Source organism: Girardinichthys multiradiatus, chromosome 11, assembly GCF_021462225.1.
Source record: "Girardinichthys multiradiatus isolate DD_20200921_A chromosome 11, DD_fGirMul_XY1, whole genome shotgun sequence".
Classification (NCBI taxonomy): Eukaryota; Metazoa; Chordata; class Actinopteri; order Cyprinodontiformes; family Goodeidae; genus Girardinichthys; species Girardinichthys multiradiatus.
Window position 1 is genome coordinate 9,316,924 of NC_061804.1, and position 23,038 is coordinate 9,339,961.

At 40.8% G+C, this 23,038-nt stretch overlaps 1 protein-coding gene across 2 annotated transcripts; it reads left to right on the forward strand.

Annotated features, from left to right (window-relative positions):
- The first annotated feature begins 3,975 nt into the window (after positions 1-3,975).
- LOC124876063 lies at positions 3,976-22,664 on the forward strand. 2 transcript variants are annotated; one of them, XM_047378556.1, is made up of 5 exons: positions 3,976-4,096; positions 4,719-4,840; positions 10,578-10,626; positions 17,794-17,870; positions 20,266-22,664. In XM_047378556.1, the coding sequence occupies exons 2-5, from the start codon at positions 4,729-4,731 to the stop codon at positions 20,976-20,978; spliced, it is 951 nt and encodes a 316-aa protein (XP_047234512.1). In that variant the 5' UTR covers positions 3,976-4,096; positions 4,719-4,728; the 3' UTR covers positions 20,979-22,664. The 2 variants fall into 2 exon arrangements, with proteins under 2 accessions (XP_047234512.1, XP_047234511.1); XM_047378555.1 differs by having other exon boundaries at positions 3,983-4,096; positions 4,722-4,840.
- Positions 22,665-23,038: the final 374 nt, after the last annotated feature.

Consider the following 23,038-nt stretch of genomic DNA (forward strand, 5'->3'; position numbering starts at 1 on the left):
GAAGAGCTTCTGGTTGGAGTTACAAAATAAAACCCAAACGTTCGTGGTTTGAGGACACTTTGTACAGGTTTTAACAAATTTATGTATGATAAAACATGATTTAACAAAACATTAATTCACATAATGTTTTAAAGTCTATTGTAACCACATATTGGGCCTTGTTAAAGATTTGAAGCGCTAGTGCTTTATTTTGAAGGCAATATGAGCACTTCCTGCCTCTCAATCCTTTCAAAAAAAAAAAAGAAGGGAGAAAAGAGATTGACTTCGCTGCTCCGTACGAACGATACGTCACTTCTTCCGCCATGTTGTGAGTGTCATGTTTGCCTTGAAAACCCAGGCAGCTGTGCCCAGAAACGGAATTTTCTGAATAAAACCTAAAATTTTAATTTTGAATAATGTTATGGTAATTTTACTAATGGAGCAAACAATTAAAACATCTGGAAAGCAAAAGTAAGATGGAACAAACTCTCTAAAAGGTATGCTTAAATTGCACCTGTGAAATAACGCCAAACCATTAAACTTCCCTTAGTTTTAGTTAACCTAAACAATCTTTAGGCTAACTATTGTCTTGTGAAAAATGATCAATTAAAGGGCCTGTATTGTGGAGCTCTCTGGGAAAAAGAGGTAGAATCTGTTCTATATAAACAAAGGTTGGTGTACTGACGTCAGTGTCATGTAGCCCTCACATGGAGTCATTTTTTTAATAAACTGTAAATCTCTTCATTCACTGAGGGAGTTTGACACCTTTCTTCTGGACGGTGTTTACATCCCTCCTGCACATCACAGACTGAAAAACAGCTGGATGAGCTGATAACAGACATAGAGGGGGAAAAACACCCACACACTCTCAATGTTGTTCTTGGCACTTTTAACAGCACACACCTCTCCAATGAACTTACAGAGAGCATGTAAAGTGTCCAAGACAAAACCACACTGGACCATTGTTAAACAGTCTTAAAAGAACCAAATTGCGCAGTTCCCCATGCAGGTTTAAAACTCTCTGATCACTGTCTGCTTCATCTCATTACAACTTACAGGCAAACACTGAAAACCTCTAAGCTTGTTGTGAGAACTGTTAGGAAGTGAACTGATGAGTCAAAGCAGATGTGAGGAGCCCCTGACTAGCTGATGACCTTATTCTGCAGGTTTGAAAAACAGCCATTCACACCTCCAACCCATTCACCCACTCTCCACTCCCACACAAAAGTAATAACTACACCCGCCACCAAGTCTACAATCCCCTCCCTCCTCTTACCTCCTGCCTACACTGAAGTTCACTGAGGAAGGTGTAATTAGCGTCTTTCAGCGTCAGAAGACCAGGAAATCTCCAGGACCTGATGGTTGTCTGAGCTACCGCACCTTGTTGGCGGTCAGACACCTCGGAGCCCCTCCGGTCCTTGGTCCCCAGAAGCAATCATACACTCTATCTAAAGACTCAACTAAACGAACGACTCTCATACAGTTTCTAACTTTTAGCTCCTTTAATCTAAATTAAGGCAGAGAAATGATTAGCGCTGAGCCTCCCGTCTCGGACCGTCGCCGTCTGTTAGACGATGACGAAGAGCCTCGATAGAAAGTCACATATAGTTTTATATCTGGCACTCCAATGCAATGGATGTGCTCTCCCTCAGTGATTATCAGTAGACTATGTGTCACCATTGTGGTGTTTATCTGTTAGGTTGTGTAGTAGCGGGTGTCCATCCTTAATCTAATTGTATCATGGCTTTCTAATCAAACCAGTTATACAGGCTGCTCCACAGCCTCAGGTCATTCATGACAACCCTTGGGCCATTTCTCCTTGTAATGTGTCAATGAGCATTCTTATCTTATTCTAACAAAAGGGAAACATTAGAACTTATATTTTATATTACTATGGTATAAATGGGAAAAACAGCTATGACTCATATTAATAAAGGTTATTCCTAACATGGTGTATCCTCAAACAGAAGCTCACCCAGCTCACAGTCAGTAGATCACCTGCTTCCTGACTGACCAGCAACAGCAGGTGAGGCTGTGGAGCATCTTTTCCTGCAAAAGAACCTTCAGCACCTGCAACACCCAGGGGTGTATTCTCTCCCTATTCCTTTTCTCTCTGTACACAAATCACTGCATCTCTGGAGATTCTTCTCCTGAAGTTCAGAAGTGAAACTCCTGAAGTTCGCAACTGACACCATTTTTCTGATCCAGGAAACTGATAAGTCTGCATACAGACACGAGTCAGATTGGCTGGTCCACTGGTGCGGTCAGAGCCACCTAAACCTTAACCCACTCAAGACTTTGGACATGATGGTGGACTTCCAGAGAATTCCCCCCACACTGCCTCCTCAACAACACTGTGTCTACTGTGGATTTCTTCCGATTCCTAGGAACAACCCATTCTCGGGACCTGAGATGGTCCTCAGACACAAAAACTGTTTGGAAGAAGTCCCAGCAGAGACTGTACTTCCTGTGGCAACTCAAGAAGTACAACCGTGGGGCATGGCAATAGCGCAGGCGTAAAACGCATGACCCATATTCAGAGGCTTCAGCCTTCAACGCAGCTCTCACAGGTCCAACTCCCGGCCCAGGCAACCTTTGCTGCATGTCTTTCCCGTCTTTCCACCCTTTTCCTCTCAGGTTACTGTCGAAACTGAGAAAAATAAAGGCCACTAGTGCCAAAAACATAAAAAAAGAAGTATAAAATTCCACAGGAGTCATCTTCCACACTTCCATTATTGAGGCTGTCCTGTGTTCGTCCATTGATGTGTGGTTTCTCTCATCCACTAAACAGGACTGGTCCAGACTGCAACGTACAATCATGTCTGCAGAGAGGATCATCATTGCTGACCTTCCCTCCATCCAGGACTTATACAGCTCTAGGGTCAGGAAAAGGGCAGCTAAAATATCTGCAGACCCCACACACCCTGCACATAAACTGTTCAGAGCTTTACCTTCAGGTTGGCGCTACAGAGACCGTTTCTTCCCCCAGGCTGTCTCTCTGATGAACACAATGCACACCTCACAGTCTGAATAGGCAGCTATGCTGCAGTGAAACAAAACAAGCATATTGAACTAGAACAACATGTTTTTCTTTTATCTTTTCTTTATACATAAAATATGGCTCTACATACATGTACTTACTTTTATTTTTAGTTTTAATTCCCCTAAAGTTTTATACTTAATGTCTGTATGCTGTTAGCATAGCAAAAACAAGCAGATTCTGGTATTTTCCTGACTCTTTCCTTGTTTAACCATTACTTGTTGTCTTAACCACTTTCCAAGAGCTTTAGCTCCTAAGTCACAAGAAATATACATCAGGTGTGACCTTTAAGTTAGACTATATCTGAGAGGCCAAATATTATATCAATATGCAAGTCATGGATACACTTTGAATATAATATTCTACTAAGCATTGCACCCAAGCAGTCCTTTGTGATTGCATACACTAATATTGTGATGATGATTGCAATTCGATATATTGTGAGGCTCTACAGTATTTATAAATGCATATATGTATATCTACATTCAGTGTGAAATAGCAGAGCCCTGTGCTGTTATTGCCCAATAGCATAAAACCCATGAAACAAAGATGGCTGGCACAGAAAAACATTGCATTTTAAAAAATTGTTGTAACAGTGCCGTAGTTACTGTATTACAACCTTCCAGCTGCGCATAACAACACTGTTTCATCTAATCCTGAAAGGCTGGCGAAAGATCAGGGTGTTATAAGAGGAACTGAAATTCTAAATGTTTAATATATTGTGGTCTCTTCTGCTCTGGTTTAAGCATTATTGGCTTTATTTAGCAAAAAATATGCATGTAGATGGTTGTAAATGATATTTTTAAGCACACAGAGAGATGGGTTTTGTACTGATTTTCTGACTTTCTGTGACTGTCTGATATACAAACACCCACAAGCTGGGGTCAATGAAGCATTGAAGAGGGTGGGGATAGTACGGTCTCAGCCTATAGGTTTCTTTACTGTAACGGAGAAAATGAGAAGCTGCTATGCAAAATTTCTGCACATGATGACTGTTGCTGTATTATGCCATTCACTTTCATCTTCACCTCTCTGAGTTTGACACCTGATTTTGATCCAGCCGTGGATACTAAAGAGGTAGGACAAATTTTTGTATTTGAGGACTTTTTCTCGCTTTAAAGATACTCAGATGATTGGATATTCAATGATAAAAACAGTAGTTGGCTACTGGAAGGCTGGAGCTGGAGTCTAAATTTGCTGTTGTAATTGTGAATAAACAGTTTGTGTTCTTGGTAGCTGTCAGGAAGTTGTTGCAGAAAGAGGGTGTGGGGAGTAAAGATAAAAAAAAACACGACAGCATTTTCAGGGAAACATTAAGACGGAAACATGTGTTTCCAGATGGAATCAACTGTTAAATTGAAAGCTGCCTTCTGTTTTCCTGTTCTTGTAAAATACAAACTCTAGCTAAATGCAAAGCAGAAAAATGATCTGTAAGCATGAGGCGGACTTCCTCCCATAAATAATCCCTAGAGGTTGTCAAGAGGCTTGATTGAGTCTCACAATTCAGACACTAAAACCAAAATAGCTTTTAGAATTAGTCATTGCTCAAAAAGAGGAAATGGTGAATGGTTGTCTCTTCGTTCCACAGTCATGTATACTGAAAAGCAACAGAGGAAAACTTGTTAAACTAAAGTGTCTTTGTGATTCTCTCTTTCGGGGTGGGGGGTTCAATTTCTCTTTGATGGTTTTTGGTGTCCAGCAGAGATCCCATGGCTCTTTTACGCAAATACATCTGGGTGTTGGTGATACTGGGGATGGTTTTTGTGTCAGTGGTGATCAGCCTGATCTTCGTCATCATCAACAAGTGTATTTCCAGAAAAGGTAAGCTGAATCTCGCAGGCACTGAAATATTTTCTGTTGTTCTCTCAATACAGTATATCAGATTTTTTTAGATAACTGAGTCGGTATTTATGTATTAAAGAAAGAATGCGTATCACGCAGTTTTCTTTTTTACAGACATGGTGTCATCAGAATATCCAGAATGTACAACAGTTTAATTGCCACAAAAATAGGATTACTGTTTTAGCGACACTTAACATTTCACGATACTTTCTTAAATGATCATTTTAAATATTGACTAGTAACTATACTTTAATCCAAGATAATGCCATCTCCACTCAGTAATTTGTACCAAAGTGATGACTAAAAATAATTTTCAACGTTAAAAACTACAGTAGTAAAACTACTACTTTCTCTTCCAAATGTACATACATTTTGTTTTAGGGCTCAGAGATGCAAAATGTTTGGCCTCTTATTACCCAGAAAGTAGATTCACACTGTTGGAGATTCAGCCATACATGTTTATGTGGGCCCCATATGGGTGTTGCCTGAGCTGGACGGCTACCAAGTGGGCCCTGGACCGCTTGTGTGGGCGCCTTTTTGGTTGACAAAATTTGACCAATTTCAACAAAACCAGTTGGGAACCCTACTTTTGTCTTAGCTGGTTCTTAAATTGTTGTTTAGAAAATTGGTCAGTTCTACTTGGGCACCATTTCCTAACCATGAGGGCCTCATATGTAAACATTGGCTGGGTTCAATGTACTTTTTAAGATATTTTTTTGGCACTAGTGGCCTTTATTCTTTGACAGTAGGCAAACAGGAAAGAGGGGTAGAGAGAGGGGGAGACATTCGGCAAATATCTCCAGGTCCGGGACTCGAACCCGGGACGGCCACTTTGAGGACTGTAGCCTCCGTATATGGTCGCGCACTTAACCCCTACACCATCAGCGCTGCACCCCAATGTGCTTTTTAATGGTCTAAGTAAATGGATATAATAAGGGCAAATTGGAATGTTTGCTGTAAAATGAAGGGTGGGGAAAGGATGCTTTTAAAGTTATTAAACATCATAAATACCACTTAAAATGTATCTACTACAAACTGTTTATTAATCTGTCACAAAAGATAAAATGTCAACAGAGAATTGTAAAATATAACAAAGAAATAGCCTACAACATAAAATTCTTAGATATAATAAAAACAATGTATAAAATAGAGAAAAAAAATAATGCGATTAATTATTAATTTACTAAATAATAAATATTAAAAAAAAAAAAAACTATAAATAAGTTAACTTTTTGAAACAAACACAAACATTATTTAAACATCTTCTATTTAAAAAATCATGGTGAGTGTGTTTAATCAACTGAGTCAACATTCAAGCACAAAAAACAAAACCTTTCAGAAAAACCTTCAGCAGAGGAAGAGGCTAATGTATGATTTAATAAGGACTTGTTCTGCATTCTATTTACCTCAACATTTCTCTATGGTTTAACACTCAGCTACTTCATCATGATAACCATTATATTTCAGTGGTTTTGTTCTTATTTTCTGTTGCATCAAAGGTTCTGTCACAGTTCTTCCCTGTCCAAAATCCAGTATTATGAACAGAACTGGCTATGAAGCAAGTCTGGGGTTTTGAGTTTGCTGAGTAACACTAACTTGATGTCATTTATGATTCAACATTTGTTCTGCTCCTTTGCTTCTGAGCTTAATTTATGAAGAATATTTGTGGTTTCGGTTATTATTGAAACCTATGTTTTCTGAGAAACTTCTGCAAACTAAAACTGAAAGGCATGTTTACGTGACCTTGCTTGACCCAAACTGGTTCGTTGCTCTCACGCTGTTCCTTCAGTCGTACACTTTAAAAAATATATTAGTATTCTGCACTGATGAGACAGTATGTGTGAGAAGTTTGTCTGGTATTTTATTCAAAAAGTGGGCTCTGGCCGACAGGTTACTGGTGCTTCCAATGCAGACCACTTTAATGCCCCTACTGTTCCAGCTGAGTTTCACCAGTTTGAACCTCTGTCTTCTGGATGAAACTGTGCAACACATGAAATCCATAAACTGTGCTCTTGACTTTCCTCCCACTAAGTTGTTGATCTTGTTTTTAATACTATTGATCCTGTTCTCCTGTCTTTCATCAGCACTCATCTTAGCTCAGGAACTGTACCAGCAGCCATTAAACATGCTGTGGTCAGACTCCTTGACAGGCACCTTAACCTCATGATTTCATGATTTTAGACCCGTTTCTCATTTGCCCTTTCTTTCCAAAGTTTTTAGAAAAGATTATGTTTATCCAATTGCAACCATTTGTTTTTTAAAGATTTGTTTTACAGCACTAGTGGCCTTTATTGACAGTTACCAGATGGGAAATGGGCGGAGAGAGAAGGGAGGGAAGACGTGCAGTAAAGGTCTGTAATCAAACCACTGACAGCTGCGTTGAGTACTGGTAGGCTTCAATACTGAGGGAAGTGTAGAGGAAAGCATGGCAAACAGGTGTATGCGATCAGGTGAAGATGTTGAACTGCTGAGGCAGAGGAACTTATGGGGGTGAGACTAACAGGCACAGAGGAGCTGAATAGAGAAAAAATAAATCCCTAGAGAAACCTAACAGAAATAAACCTAAAAGTAAAAGTACACAAGAATGAGCTAAGAACCAAAACACGTAGAAATTGAGATATCCAGCATGTCAGAGTTGCATTTCACGTAAATTTTATGCATTTAAAGATAAAATTCCTAAAAGCCATAAAGCATGAGCATTGTGTAACTGCCATAACATCTGGCCACAACTGTCACATCTGCATGCAAAATCAGATTTATGTAAAAAGCTACAACATTGGCAGAAAAATAGTTAAAGTCATCATTCTGTTTTATAACTTCTTCATAATGTCATTAAAATATCAGATGAGATAATTAGAAAGCTCTGCAGCTCATTGTGTTCTGCTTTAAACAAATTAAACTTCTTTTTTCAATGCAAATGGGCAATATAGAGAATAAAAATGGAATCCGTCCTAATTTCACTGCATTATGGTGTGGGTCTTTTTTCAAAATCATACTTTCCTTAAATGTAATGTTGCAATGTTTTTTGGTATTAGACACATCTACTTTTAGTTTAATTTCAATGCTTTTAAACAACGTGTTTATCTATTTGAACCAAAAATAATTTAATCCCCGGACTATATCTGTTCTGCACTTGCACTGAGAAATGTTGACTCGTACACCTTTTTTATAACAGCAAATAATGCAAAATTGGAGAGTAGTGTGAGAATGTAGCGAAGAGGGTGAAAGTGGTCGTTATGTCCTCCAGCAGCCTAAGTCTATAGCAGCATAACTACACAGATAGTTTCAGTTCAGATTATTTTGTTAAACGGCGCTTATTTCAACAATGTCGTCACAAGGAACCCCACAAAGGGTCCCACTGATGGTTATTGTTATGCTAAAAACCACAAGGATTGGGATACCTCTCTCTGTCAGACTGATTATAACCATTGGAAAAGAGAGGAGGTCATACAGGTAGCAGAAATGGAGGGTGTGTTTGCACCTCAACCATAACTGAGCCGGTTTAGGCTAAACCTGACTCCCTCTTACTCCAACCAACAGGGAGGGAGGAAGGCTCCCTCCCTGATAACCTAAGCCACTCTAACTATAAGCTTTATCAAAAAGGAAAGTTTTAAGCCTAGCCTTAAAAGTAGACAGGGTGTCTGCCTCACGGACTAAAACTGGGAGCTGGTTCCACAGGAGAGGAGCCTGATAACTAAAGGGTCTGCCTCCCATTCTACTTCTAGAGACTCTAGGAACCACCAGTAAACCTGCAGTCTGAGAATGAAGTGCTCTGTTAGGAACATGTAGAACAATCAGATCTCTGATGTATGATGGAGCTAGATCATTAAGGGCTTTATATGTGAGGAGGAGAATTTTAAATTCTATTCTGAATTTAACAGGGAGCCAATGAAGGGAAGCTAAAATAGGAGAAATATGATCTCTCTTTTGGTTTGCATTCTAAGTCTCTCTTGTGTTTGTTTAGTTAGTTTAGTTTGGCTGTGTTTCATCTCACCACAGTTCTCTCCACCTCATAGCCTCCCCTTATAGCTGCAGCCTAATTAATTAGTTAATTAGACCCACCTGTTTTGCATCCAGTAATCACCACCTCAGTATATAGCATCCGGTTTTCATTCACTCTTTGTCAGTTCTGCTTGTTATGGTATAAATATTAAGTGACACTGAGGTCAACTTCTCTTCACCACCGGCCACTAGGTTGGATGAAGACCCAGGTTTATCTTCCTGTCACATACAATGAGCAGGATGTTGGAGAACTGCAGCAATGAGTGGCACTTTTGGGTCAATAAGTCTCCATAACACCAATTAGACAGTATTTAAATGTTCACTAGTTGCTTGGTAGTGAAGCCAGAATAATGTTTTTCTGTTCTGCCATAAACAATGTTAACACATGGAGTTTACTAAACTCTACAGAGACTTAAAACTGAAACGGTGTGCTTTGGTCAGATGAGACTAAGATTGGGCTTTTACGCAAGAAACACTCCTGGTGGTGTTACTTATTTAGTTAATTAGACTAACTGGTTCCTCCTTTGAGTAGTCAAAACCTGGAAAGTTTCTCTAACATTTAGTACGATGACTTAAAACATAGATATGTCTTTGACACTTTTAAAGACAGGAAATGCATTAGTAATGCTATTATTAAGGTTGTATTATTAACATTATTTAACTCACTTCTGCAGCTTTAAAATAAAATTCAGAGAGACTTTTAAGGAGAAGTGGGCAAAGTTTCATTTTCACTCAAAACCACATGAAAATCCTGAAACAAATCATCATTTTTTACTGTCACAAGTACATCTGAGGGCTTCACTGAAACCTCAAAGAGAAGTTCTTATAATTCAATGAAATGCTATTATTGGGGGCACCCTGTGGATTGGATTGACTCAGATGAAATTTTAAAAATCCCTGTGCAGCACCACAGAGTGAGACTTTGCTCCGCTTTGGAGTACAGATGAACTAAAACCAAACAAGTGTAAAAACGACTGTGCTATGTCAATACTATTATGATGCATTTTGCAGATTTTGAGATAAAATATGAAACAGCTCATGAATAAAAATGAAAACAGAAAGCCATTTTTTAAATTGCAGAATTATTAGTTTGTTTTTAGCAAAACTTCTTAACCCAATTTCATTCACGATTTAATTTGTGTTTATTGTTATTTTGCCGGGCTGCACGGTGGTGCAGTTGGTAGCACTGTTGACTCACAACAAGAAGGTCCTGGGTTTGATTCCCGGCCTGGGGTCTTTCTGCATGGAGTTTGCATGTTCTCCCTGTGCATGCGTGGGTTCTCACCAGGTACTGTGGCTTCCTCCCACAGTCCAAAAACATGCCTGTTAGGTTAATTGATAACTCTAAATTGCCCCTTAGGTGTATGAATGAGTGTGTGTGTGGTTGTTTGTGTGTTGCCCTGCAATGGACTGGTGACCTGTCCAGGCTGTACCCCGCCTCCCGCCCATAGACTGCTGGAGATAGGCACCAGCTCCCCTGTGACCCACTATGGAATAAGCGGTAGAAAATGACTGACTGACTGTTATTTTGCCCTTTCTTACCTCCGTTTGTCCTACCATGTTTTTATTTATAGTTGTGACAATCTCACCCATTAACACCCCTACTATGTTGGCATAATATGAATTTTCCAGTTTGCATTTTCTACAGTCTTATTTGTTTGTATTTCTACATCCTGCATCAACTTACCATGATTTTCTTTCTTCCTTTCCACAGGCAAACATCAAATTGTACACCTTCAGGAAAGATCTGACTTCAAAGTCGGGTAATACATTCTCATACAACACCTACATTTCTTTAAATACAAAGGCACATTCTTAATGTGGTCTCCTAAAAACAGAAACAGTTCTTTTAAGGTATCTATCTAAGAATTGGGCAGGGACAGGACTGAAAACAGATTGCATGTTTCGTTAAGCAGAGGCACTTTTCTCAATTGACCTGCAGCCTTTTTGAAACGGAAGATGCTGAAAACCATCATGACCTCTTTCTGCTTCAAGATGTGGGTTATTTGAATGAAAAACAAGTACATATTCAGTATTGAATATTCTAAAATATCCTTAACTGACAGATAATAAATATCAGCATGTATTAGGTCATAATACGTGACAGAATAATGTGTGAATTTTCTCAAGCACTGATCACACAGTAGTTTAAGCTCCTCTAAGCTAAACTGTCTGCTGAACCCAACAATGCGAGCAGCACAAACCACAACATATGTGAAGGAGATGATAAAATGCTTCCGTTTGAGTTTTAGTGAACAGTTAAAAATACATCCTTAAAAGAATAGATAGTGGCCAGACCACAAAGTTAGATATAACCCAGGGTTCAGTTACTCGGTTTTTGTTCATATTTTCTTGTTTAGTTGATTTGCTGAACTGATACAGCTCATGTATATTTACATTTTGTTAATTTAGAAACAATTTGTAATGATTATTTTATTAGATTTTTTTAGCAGACATAAAATGCCTTGAAAAACGTATTCATACATCTTAAACATTTCACATTTTGTCACATAAAAACCACAAACTTGTATCATGAAAGAAAAAAAGATTCATAATTGGCATTCATTCATTTATGACTTTTTTCTTGCCACTTTCCCGTCGAGGCTAGATTTTTGGAGTTCATAACTGATAGTATCAACAGAATCTCCCACCCAAGCTGGCCATCTTTACAGGTCCTCCATGGGCCTCCTGGCTGCTTCCCTGATTGATGTTCTCCTTGCCTGATATGTCAGTTTAGGTGGACGTCCATATCTTGGAAGGTCTGCAGTTGGACCAACTTCGTTGCATGTTCAGATGATGGATTGAACAGAGCACTGAGATATTATCAAAGGTTGGGTTAATGTTTTATAACCCAACCCTGCTTTAAAACTCTCTACAACTTTCTCCAAAAGAGCCTGATTTTACTGAGATTAAATAACTCTCCATTTACTAATTAAATGACCTCTGAAAGCATTTACACTGACTTTTATTTAAGGCTATCAGATTAAATACATATCCAAGCCTTTCCAAAATTTTATTTGTTAAATGTCCTGTTATGATCCTTGTTTTGGTTTTCAGTTGTGTTTGTGTACTCAAAATGTTTTGTTCTTTATTATGTTCTGATTGGTCTTTCTGTACTTCATTCATTCCATTGCGTTTCATTTCTCAGCTCTAGTTTATTCCTCTAGGTTTCCATTCGTTCTTTCCCTTCAGTTTAATGTTTCCTTGTGTCTTAGTTCAGTTTCCTCTTTGTTAATTAGTCTCCCTCAGCGTCCCTGCTCACCTTCTACCTCAGCTGCCCTATGTTATCCACTGATTAATAATACTCTGGTATCATATATCATTCTCCACACCTCCCTCAGCATATAAGCTTTCTGGTTTTCATTGCTCTCCACTTGATCCTCCTGTTTAAATACCCCTTCCACTTTTCGTTTCGTTACCTGTTATTTCCTGTTACTTTCCCCATTGTTCTGCCTGAGACTCTGCCCATGTTTCTCATCCTGTTTTCCTTGGGTACACCTGTAAGTTCTCTATTTTGTTTTCAATAAATCATCACTATGTTTATCCCATGCTCCTGTCTGTGCTTTGGTCCAACCCCAAAACCACACATCACACCAGATACACTGCTTTGTTTTGACTTATCACATAAAATCTTAGGAAATACATAGTTTGTGGTTATAATGTTACAATATGTGAAAAATATCTATAAAGGCAATGTATGTCATACTCGTACTCGTACTCGTAGTCGTACTCGTCGTTTTCCGTTTATCCGTGACCGGGTCGCGGGGGCAGCAGACTCAGCAGAGACGCCCAGACGTCCCTCTCTCCAGACACCTCCTCCGGCTCCTCCAGGGGGATCCCAAGGCGTTCCCAGGCCAGCCAAGACACATAGTCCCTCCAGCGTGTCCTGGGCCGTCCCCTGGGCCTCCTCCCGGTGGGACGTGCCTGGAACACCTCCCGAGGAAGGCGTCCAGGAGGCATCCGGTATAGATGCCCGAGCCACCTCAACTGGCTCCTCTCGATGTGGAGGAGTAGCGGCTGTACTCCGAGCCCCTCCCGGATGGCCGAGCTCCTCACCCTATCTCTAAGGGAGTGCCCGGCCACCCTACGGAGGAAGCTCATTTCAGCCGCTTGTATCTGGGATCTCGTTCTTTCGGTCATGACCCAAAGTTCATGGCCATAGGTGAGGGTAGGAACGTAGACCAACCGGTAAATTGAGAGCTTTGCTTTTCGGCTCAGCTCTCTCTTCACCACAACGGACCGGCACAGTGCCCCCATTACTGTGGCAGCCGCACCGATCCGTCTGTCGATCTCCCGCTCCATTCTTCCCTCACTCGTGAACAAGACCCCGAGATACTTAAACTCCTCCACTTGAGGCAGGAACTCCCCTCCAACCTGAAGAGGACAAGCCACCCTTTTCCGGTCGAGTACCATGGCCTCGGACTTGGAGGAGCTGATCCTCATCCCAATGTTGAAGAGGCGTGTCAACCATGACAGCCCCACAACATCCAGAGACTTGAGGTACTCAGGGCGGATCTCATCCACCCCCGAAGCCTTGCCACCGCTGAGTTTTTTAACCACCTCGGTGACTTCAGCCTGGGTGATGAAAGAGTCCAACCCAGAGTCCCCAGCCTCTGTTTCCACCACGGAATGCGTGATGGCAGGATTGAGGAGATCCTCAAAGTACTCCTTCCACTGTCCGATAATGTCCCCAGTCGAGGTCAGCAGTCTCCCACCCCCACTATAAACAGTGTTGGCGAAGCACTGCTTCCCCCTCCTGAGGCACCGGACGGTTTGCCAGAATTGCTTCGAGGCCAACCGATAGTCCTTCTCCATGGCCTTACCGAACTCCTCCCAGGCCCGAGTTTTTGCCTCTGCCACAGCCTGGGCCGCAGCACGCTTGGCCTCACGGTACCCGTCAGCCGCCTCAGGAGTCCCACAAGCCAACCACAGCAGATAGGACTCCTTCTTCAGCTTGACAGCATCCTTTACTGCCGGTGTCCACCACCGAGTTCTGGGATTGCCGCCACGACAGGCAACGCAGACCTTACGGCTGCAGATACGGGCAGCAGCATCGACAATAGATGCGGAGAACATGGTCCACTCGGACTCTATGTCTCCAACATCCCCCGGGATCTGGTCGAAGCTCTCCCGGAGGTGGGAGTTGAATACATCCCTGGCCAAGGGCTCCGCCAGGCGTTCCCAGCAGACCCTCACTATGCATTGGGCCTGCCAAGTCTGTCCGGCTTTCTCCTCCTCCAGCGGATCCAACTCACCACCAGGTGGTGATCAGTGGACAGCTCAGCCCCTCTCTTCCCCCAAGTGTCCAAAACATGCGGCCGAAGGTCTGATGATACGATAACAAAGTCGATCATCGACCTCCTGCCTAGGGTGTCCTGGTGCCAAGTGCACTGATGGACACCCTTATGCTTGAACATGGTGTTCGTTATGGACAATCCGTGACTAGCACAGAAGTCCAATAACAAAACACCACTCGGATTCAGATCGGGGAGGCCATTCCTCCCGATCACGCCTCTCCAGGTGTCACTGTCGTTCCCCACGTGGGCGTTGAAGTCCCCCAGCAGAATAATGGAGTCCCCGGGAGGGGCACTATCCAGCACTCCCGACAGGGACGCCAAGAAGGCCGGGTACTCCGCACTACCACTCGGCCCATAGGCTGAAATGATAGTCAGAGACCTCTCCACTGGGGTAAACCCCAACACGAGACGGCTGAGCTGGGGGTCAACAAGCAAACCCACACCAGCCCGCCGCCTCTCCCCGTGGGCCACTCCAGAGTAGAAGAGAGTCCAACCCCTCTCAAGGAGATGGTTTCCAGAGCCCACGCTGTGCGTGTAGGCGAGCCCGACTATTTCTAGTCGATATCTCTCGACCTCCCGCACAAGCTCAGGCTCCTTCTCCCCCAGCGAGGTGACATTCCACGTCCCTAGAGCCAGCCTAAGCATCCAGGGATCGGGCCGCTGAGGTCTCCACCTTCGTCCGCCACCCAATTCTCTTTGCACCGGTCAGCCCGGTGCAAAGAGGATTGGGTGGCGGACGTAGCAATGTATGTCTTATTCCATTTACTTGTCTGTAGGCCTACTCAGTTTTCAGAATTATGTCGCACCAAACTTGACTGTGTTGCCGTATTAGCTAGTGGATGCAGGCTAATTACACTTATATACAAGGAGTACAAAGAGTCAAAGAATGGTTAATGTGTTGTGAATATAGATAAAACTGAACTGAATTTATTGGTTAGTGTCATTAAATGAAATCATTGACATTTCTGGAACTAAATAATGCCAATAGTAATGTGGTATAACACATAACCTATAGTCAACCTGCTATAAGGCTGGTTTAGCAATCTGAATGGAGCTAGCCTAGCCTTCCTGTATTTTTAGTTATCATGCTAGGTTAAACTAACTTGCTACAATTACCCTACAAAGATTTGTTACATATAAATATATCCAATAGTGCTACCTTTATATTCGTTTATACTATAAAAATATACAGTACCATTAAGTAATTGAGTTTAGTTGTTTCTGAGTGGCTAACAAGGCCTGAGCAAACACATTAGCTTTTAGATAGCTCGCTGAAAATAATGTTAGACTCCTGTAGGGATGCAATTTTTTTTACTATAGCTTGTATTTCATTTAGAATTGAGGATTAGATATATAAAATTAATATCACTTAATTGGTTGATTTATTCACACATCTAGGCAATGTTAAGGTATCATATGCAGAATAAAAAATAAGTTTAATGCACACCTTGGCGTATTTATTTATTTATTTTTTAAGTTTTTATGCACTCTACATTAGTGTTAATTCAAGGCTCATTGACATCTGCAGGCCATATGTTTTTCCAGGATGTACAGTACAGACCAAAAGTTTGGACACACCTTCTCATTCAAAGAGTTGTCTTTATTTTCATGAGTATGAATATTGTAGCTTCACACTGAAGGCATCAAAACTATGAATTAACACATTGATTACTGCTCCACACACTCTTGGCATTCTGTTGATGAGCTTCAAGAGGTAGTCACCTGAAATGGTTTTCCAACAGTCTTGAAGGAGTTCCCAGAGATGCTTAGCACTTGTTGGCCCTTTTGCCTTCACTCTGCGGTCCAGCTCAACCCAAACCATCTCGATTGGGTTCAGGTCCGGTGACCGTGGAGGCCAGGTCATCTGGCGCAGCACCCCATCACTCTCCTTCTTGGTCAAATAGCCCTTACACAGCCTGGAGGTGTGTTTGGGGTCATTGTCCTGTTGAAAAATAAATGATGGTCCAACTAAACGCAAACTGGATGGAATAGCATGCTGCTGCAAGATGCTGTGGTAGCCATGCTGGTTCAGTATGCCTTCAATTTTGAATAAATCCCCAACAGTGTCACCAGCAAAACACCATCACACCTCCTCCTCCATGCTTCACGGTGGGAACCAGGCATGTAGAGTCCATCCGTTCACCTCTTCTGCGCCGCACAAAGACACGGTGGTTGGAACCAAAGATCTCAAATTTGGACTCATCAGACCAAAGCACAGATTTCCACTGGTCTAATGTCCATTTCTTGTGTTCTTTAGCCCAAACAAGTCTCTTCTGCTTGTTGCCTGTCCTCAGCTGTGGTTTCCTAGCAGCTATTTTACCATGAAGGCCTGATTCACACAGTTTCCTCTTAACAATTGTTCTAGAGATGTGTCTGCTGCTAGAACTCTGTGTGGCATTGACCTGTTCTCTAATCTGAGCTGCTGTTAACCTGTGATTTCTGAGGCTGGTGACTCGGATGAACTTATCGTCCGCAGCAGAGGTGACTCTTGATCTTCCTTTCCTGGGGCGGTCCTCATGTGAGCCAGTTTCTGTGTAGCGCTTGATGGTTTTTGCGACTGCACTTGGGGACACTTTCAAAGTTTTCCCAATTGTTCGGACTGACTGACCTTAATTTCTTAAAGTAATGATGGCCACTCATTTTTCTTTACTTAGCTGCTTTTTTCTTGCCATAATAGAAATTCTAACAGTCTTTTCAGTAGGACTATCAGTTGCGTACTGTATACACCTCCTGCACAACACAACTGATGGTCCCAACCCCATTTATAAGGCTTGAAATCCCACTTATTAAACCTGACAGGGCACACCTGTGAAGTGAAAACCATTTCAGGTGACTACCTCTTGAAGCTCATCAACAGAATGCCAAGAGTGTGCGGAGCAGTAATCAAAGCAAAAGGTGGCTACTTTGAAGAACCTGGAATATAAGACATATTTTCAGTTGTTTCACACTTTTTTGTTCAGTACATAATTCCACGTGTGTTAATTCATAGTTTTGAAGCTACAATATTCATAGTCGGGCTGCACGGTGGCGCAGTTGGTAGCACTGTTGCCTTGCAGCAAGAAGGTCTTGGGTTCGATTCCTGGCCAGGGGTCTTTCTGCATGGAGTTTGCATGTTCTCCCCGTGCATGTGTGGGTTCTCACCGGGTACTCCGGCTTCCTTCCAAAGACATGCCTGTTAGGTTAATTGGTCACTCTAAATTTCCCTTAGGTGTATGAATGAATGTGTGCATGGTTTTTTGTGTGTTGCCCTGTGATGGACTGGCGACCTTTCTAGGGTGTACCCTGCCTCTCGCCCATAGACTGCTGGAGATAGGCACCAGCTCCCCCATGACCCACTATGGAATAAGCGGTAGAAAATGACTGACTGACTGTTATTTTGCCCTTTGACTGGCTATTCATAGTCATGAAAATATGGACAACTCTTTGAATGAGAAGGTGTGTCCAAACTTTTGGTCTGTACTGTACATGCTGACTATATTTTCACGCCTCTCATTCTACAAGTTTGTTTACAACCCACTCATTTAACTTTGCAGCATTTAATATGTCAAGGTCCAGTCATTAAGGTCAGATTTTTCACAGAATGATAGTTTATAAGATTAACTTCAATATTTATTTGTTCTTATAACCTTCCAGGAGCAACAAATACCAGATGAAACCACCTGACTCGGGCACACCTCCTCTTCCTCCTCGAACACAGTTTCTCACAGCAGGTGAGGTTCAGTTTCCTTCCTGTACATTTTATAGACACAGTCTATAGACTCTTAAGCTACATAACACCATTCCATCTATAAAGTACGGGGGTAGCGGCGACATGTTGTAGGGAGTTCTGCAGCAAGAGCAACTGGTGCACTTATCAAAATAGATGACATTATGGGGAAAGAAAATTATGTGGAAATATTGAAGCAAAATTTCAAGACGTCAGCCAGGAAATGCAAAGTGACCCAAAGCACAGGGCCGGATTTGCTGCAAAGTCTATTAAGGACAACAAAGTTCATGTTTTAGAGCGGCTATCACAAAGCCCAGTTAAACCAGTTTTCATCCCATTCCTCCTGGGAATGGGATGAAACTATAGTGAGAAGCTTGTGCCATGACACACAGAATGTTTGACCAAGATACAAGGTACAAAGGTACAAAGGTATTTGTACCAAATACCTTTGTAAACTTCCAAATTTGAAGAAAAGTAATGGAAATTGTCTTTAATACAGTGCTTAAACATATCTGGTTTCAACAATGGTTTAATATAGTTTTATGTAGAATATAAATTCACTACACCAAGTAATTGCCATTGGCTGACACCAGATATGGCATTCAAGGTTGAGTTGCACTTAAGTTGGAAAAATAAAAGACTTTAGACTCGACATGTGCCCTAAATTTTTTAGACTTGACTTGGACTCTTGGTCAGAGACTCGAGTCTTAGTACAAGTTTTTATCTCATGTAATTAAAAGTAAAAAGAGGCCGGTGTGTGAGCTCCAAACCGCAGCTGCTGCAAGGATGAGCTTGATTATTTGCCAGTGATGTTGGTGGATTATTATGGGATGTTAATGGGTCTTTACAATCTGTTCCTGTTAGCTGTAGCTTCATAATAATGACCACATAAATATCTCCCCAAATAAATGCTGTATTAAATGACTTTGGATCATTTAGAAACAAAATGAAGTTAACTTACATCTGACATTTTCTCACTGTTCAGCTGTCTGCAACATTATTTGTCTGCAACACTTATTGCTAAAAATATTAACATTAAAGCGTGTCCTGTGCCGTTCATTCAGAAGTTTACCACTCATTATTTACTTACTGCACTTTGCCTAGTTCATTATGTTGTAATTTGAACATCTTTATTATTTAAAACTGAGAACAAAGGTTTTAAATATGGATTTAAAAAATAGTTTCCCAATATTATTAAAAATTCTCCAGCTCAGAGGGAAAGTACAACCCTTCAAAAAAGATATAATGAAGGAGTGGACAACATGAAGACAGGGATAAACAGCTGTTAACTTGGTTTTTACAAAAACAGAAAAGCTCTTTGTTTAATTCATTCAGAATTTAAATGCCTATTTATCTTTCCAATAAGGCAAATATTACATTTGATAAATTTTCTAAACAAAATAAAGCAGCCTTTAGCAGTTTTTTTGGATAGTGAATTATAGATTATGTCATGAATCAAAGGTTTTTGAATTTTTGTTTTGGGTTTTTCTCTGATCATTATGTTTTTGTGTCCTTGAATGTCTATTTTGTACAGCAATGTTTTGTTTTTCACTCTCTGCCTTTTCTAAAGCAGGCAACTTAATCTGGTCCACCTGCTTCAAGCCACTCCTGGTGGATACATCCTGTTAATCATGCCAAGTTTGTCCATACCTGTTTGTCAAGCTAAGCCCTGTTCATCTTGCCTGTCTTTGTTGCCACCTGCCTGTCCGTCTGCCTTCTGGGGTCCGCTTCCAGAGCCACTCTATCTGACAGATTAAAAGATAACTGCTAATAATTATTAAAAGATATACATATATATATTTTTCCAGCACTAGTAGCCTTTATTTCTTAGTAGGTTGACAGGAAAGAGGTGAAGAGAGGGGAAAGAGGTAACAAATATTCCTGGACCAGAAGTTGAATCAGGTCATGGGCTGCGTCCGCGGACTGAAGCGTCTGTCGCACGCTCTTAACCCCTGTGCCACCGCTGCACCCTGAAAGATAATTATTAAGTGGTGGTCATTTAGGCCAAACAGCACAGGTCTTGATCCCCAACCTACAGCTATGTGGGGTTAGAGGTCACCTAGATGTTGGGGATTTGATGAGAAAATGTTTCTTTTAGTCTTTAGAGACTTAAGGCTTGACTTGGATTTGGAAGAAAATGACTCGTGCATATCTCTGTCTGACACATTGATGCTTTTTGTCTATGTGCCCGGTAATGTTGTTCTTGTTAATTTTGGTATTATACCTCCAATACTTCTCAGAGAAGGTTTTAAGGAAGATCTCCTTATGACAACTCAATTACTGGTTTTAGTATTGAGTAAAGGTTTTTTAGTTTCAAATAACAGTAGGTCAAATAACCAAATTATGTTTTGTATTCTTCATCTATGATTAAAAATTGTCTGAAATATTTGTTATTTCAGAGGCCCAGAGGTATGAGAACCAGGCTGAAGAACTGGACTGTGAGGACCAGAGTGATCACGACTATGAGGAAACCCTGGATCAGAAGCTTGACTCTGTGAAGGTGCAGGAAAATGCAAGGATCCTTTGTCCTCCTCCACTCTTCAATCATCCAAGCATGAATTCAGATGTTTCAGTTAGTCAGAGCTATGAGAACCTAGCTGAAGAACTGGACTGTGAGGACCAGAGTGATCACGACTATGAGGAGACCCTGGATCAGAAGCTTGACTCTGTGAAGGTGCAGGAAAATACGAGGATCCTTTGTCCTCCTCCACTCTGCAATCATCCAAGCATGAATTCAGATGTTTCAGTTAGTCAGAGCTATGAGAATCTGGCTGAGGAGAACGACTACGAGGAGAGCGTGGATCCACAGTTGGACTATGTGAAGGTGGAGGATGAAATTGAGAGTTTTCCTCCTCCTCCTCCTCCTCTCTGTGAATCGGATCCAGATATGAAATGCAACATTTCTTTCGGTCAAAGCTATGAAAATCTTGCTGATGGGAAGGAGCATGCTGAGAGCATGGACCAGCAGTCAGACTATGTAAAAGTGAAGGATGAAGAGGAGGTCCTACTTCGTCAAAAGGATGCAGCAACGGACAACTTCTCCACTGCCTCCACTGAGGACTATGATGATATTGGAGGCGATGATGAGGAAGACTATGACGATGTCATTTAAGATCACAATAGAAAGAGACAAAGACTGACTCCTGCTTTGCAGAGATTTCACTCATGCACCAAGTCCTTCCATTGCTAATCTTTTATTATTCTCAGTTATGAGAAAGCAGAACATCTGGAGATAACAGCAGTCCATCATGTGGATTTTGGACATTTGGTTGTGTTTATGATTCCTCCACAACTTATTTACTGATCATTTATTGTTTAAGCCTTTTTTTATCTTTTTGCTTTAAAATCTTGTGAGCTGTTTTTTAAAATAAAGCACATGTAATTTTTCTTTGGAAAATATATATAAACAGCGAACATACTGTGCATCACATGAATGTCATTGAAAGGTAATCGATTGATTGTGTTTGTTCTGTTTTCTAACTTCTCTGCTAAACTAGATGGTGCAGAGATTTTTTTTTAATAAAAGAAATGTGAACAAAATGAAAAAAGCAACAAAAAATAACTGTAAAAAATTACAACACTGCCGTATTTATAAATCATGTTCCTTAGGGTAGTGTTCTGCTTTTCAGAGCATTTAAAAAAAAGGCGAGTTTCTGAACATCTGGAATACAGTGAATGTTTTATTTTTATTATGGGTCACTGCAGTGGTGTGAAAAGTATTTCAATATTAAAAGTATTTGATTATTTTTATTCATTAAGGGAAAATAATCTAAACCAACCTGGTCCAGTCTCTGGCAATGAGTCTTTTAAATCACTGTGAAAGAATGTTCGTCCACTCTGCTTTGCAGAATTGTTTTAATTCAGCTACATGGATAGGATGGTTTGAGTATGAATGGCCCTTTTAAGGTCATGCCACAGTATATTTTGAATTAGGTTTTAGTCCAGACTTTGACTAGCCCACTCCAAAACCTTAATTTTGTGTATTTCAACCACTCAGAGGTGGAATTGCAGATTTGTTTTGGAATATTTTCCTGCTGCAGAACCCAACTGCGTTTGAGCTTTAGGTGGCATTCTTAAGGCTGGAATTCTCCTTCAGGATGTTCTTTTTCTGAAATGCAGTTAGTTTTAGGTCAGATTTAATGGGATTTTGTCTTGTCAGTCCCCAGAATATTTTCCCAAAAGTCTTGAAGATTATCAAGATGTTTTTCGGCCAACATGAGATGGGCTTTTGTGTTTATTTTTTGGTCAGTTGTGGTTCTGACTTTGCAACTCTACCCAGATGCCATTTATGCTCAATCTCTCTCTCTTGTTCTTGAAACATGACCTCTGACCTTCACCGACTCCTGCCAACTCCTGAATTAGTCATCAATGCTCTTCTGGTGTAATTTTGGTAAGTCGCCCACTCCTGAGAAGGTTCACCATTGTTTCATGTTTACATCCTTTGTGGATAATGGTTCTCACTGTGGTTCACTGCAGTCCAAAAGCCATAGAACTGACTTTGTAACCATTTCCAGACTAATGTCAGTTCTTTTGTCTGCCATCTGTTCTTGTATTTCTTTATATCGGGTCATGATGTGTTTCTTTTTTAGATCTTTTGGCCTTAATGATGTTGTCAGGCAGGTTCTATTTAAGAGATTTCTTTATTCTACAGGTCCAACAGTAATCAGGCCTGAGTGTGGCAGATGACATAGAACTAACAAAATACAATTCAAGAAGGCAAACAGTTATATTTTCACATAGGACTAGGTTGGTCTGGACAGTTTGTTTCCTTAATAAATTAAATCACTATTAAAACCCAGCATTTTGTATTTATTCATAAAATCTTTAAATTTAAGTATGAAAAAAAGGAAAAACAGAATAAATCAGCTGGTAATGTGTTTCCAACCTTTAGTTATTATCACTCTTTTTGGAAACATAGCAGGGGAGAAAAACATAATTTCACTAAGTTAATGTGGGCAGACCAAAAGAGTGTAATACTTTTTAGTGTGAGAGAAATTTACAATCCCTTTACCTTAATGGTGGTGGAGGTTTAGGCCTTACCAATAACTCATATTTCACCAGACTGGAGTTAATTATGTTCCTACTAAGAATATCAACTGCTCTCTTTAGAAGAATTGTTGTGTGAAATGTATAGATTTCTATTTTTGGGTTAGTTAGTCACAAGTAAAATGA

Coding starts and splice junctions, on each gene's coding strand:
- LOC124876063 (XM_047378556.1), top strand. CDS start 4,729: ATGGCTCTTTTACGCAAATACATCTGGGTGTTGGTGATACTGGGGATG. Junction 4,841..10,577: donor CAAGTGTATTTCCAGAAAAG/GTAAGCTGAATC, acceptor TCCTTTCCACAG/GCAAACATCAAATTGTACAC. Junction 10,627..17,793: donor AGATCTGACTTCAAAGTCGG/GTAATACATTCT, acceptor ATAACCTTCCAG/GAGCAACAAATACCAGATGA.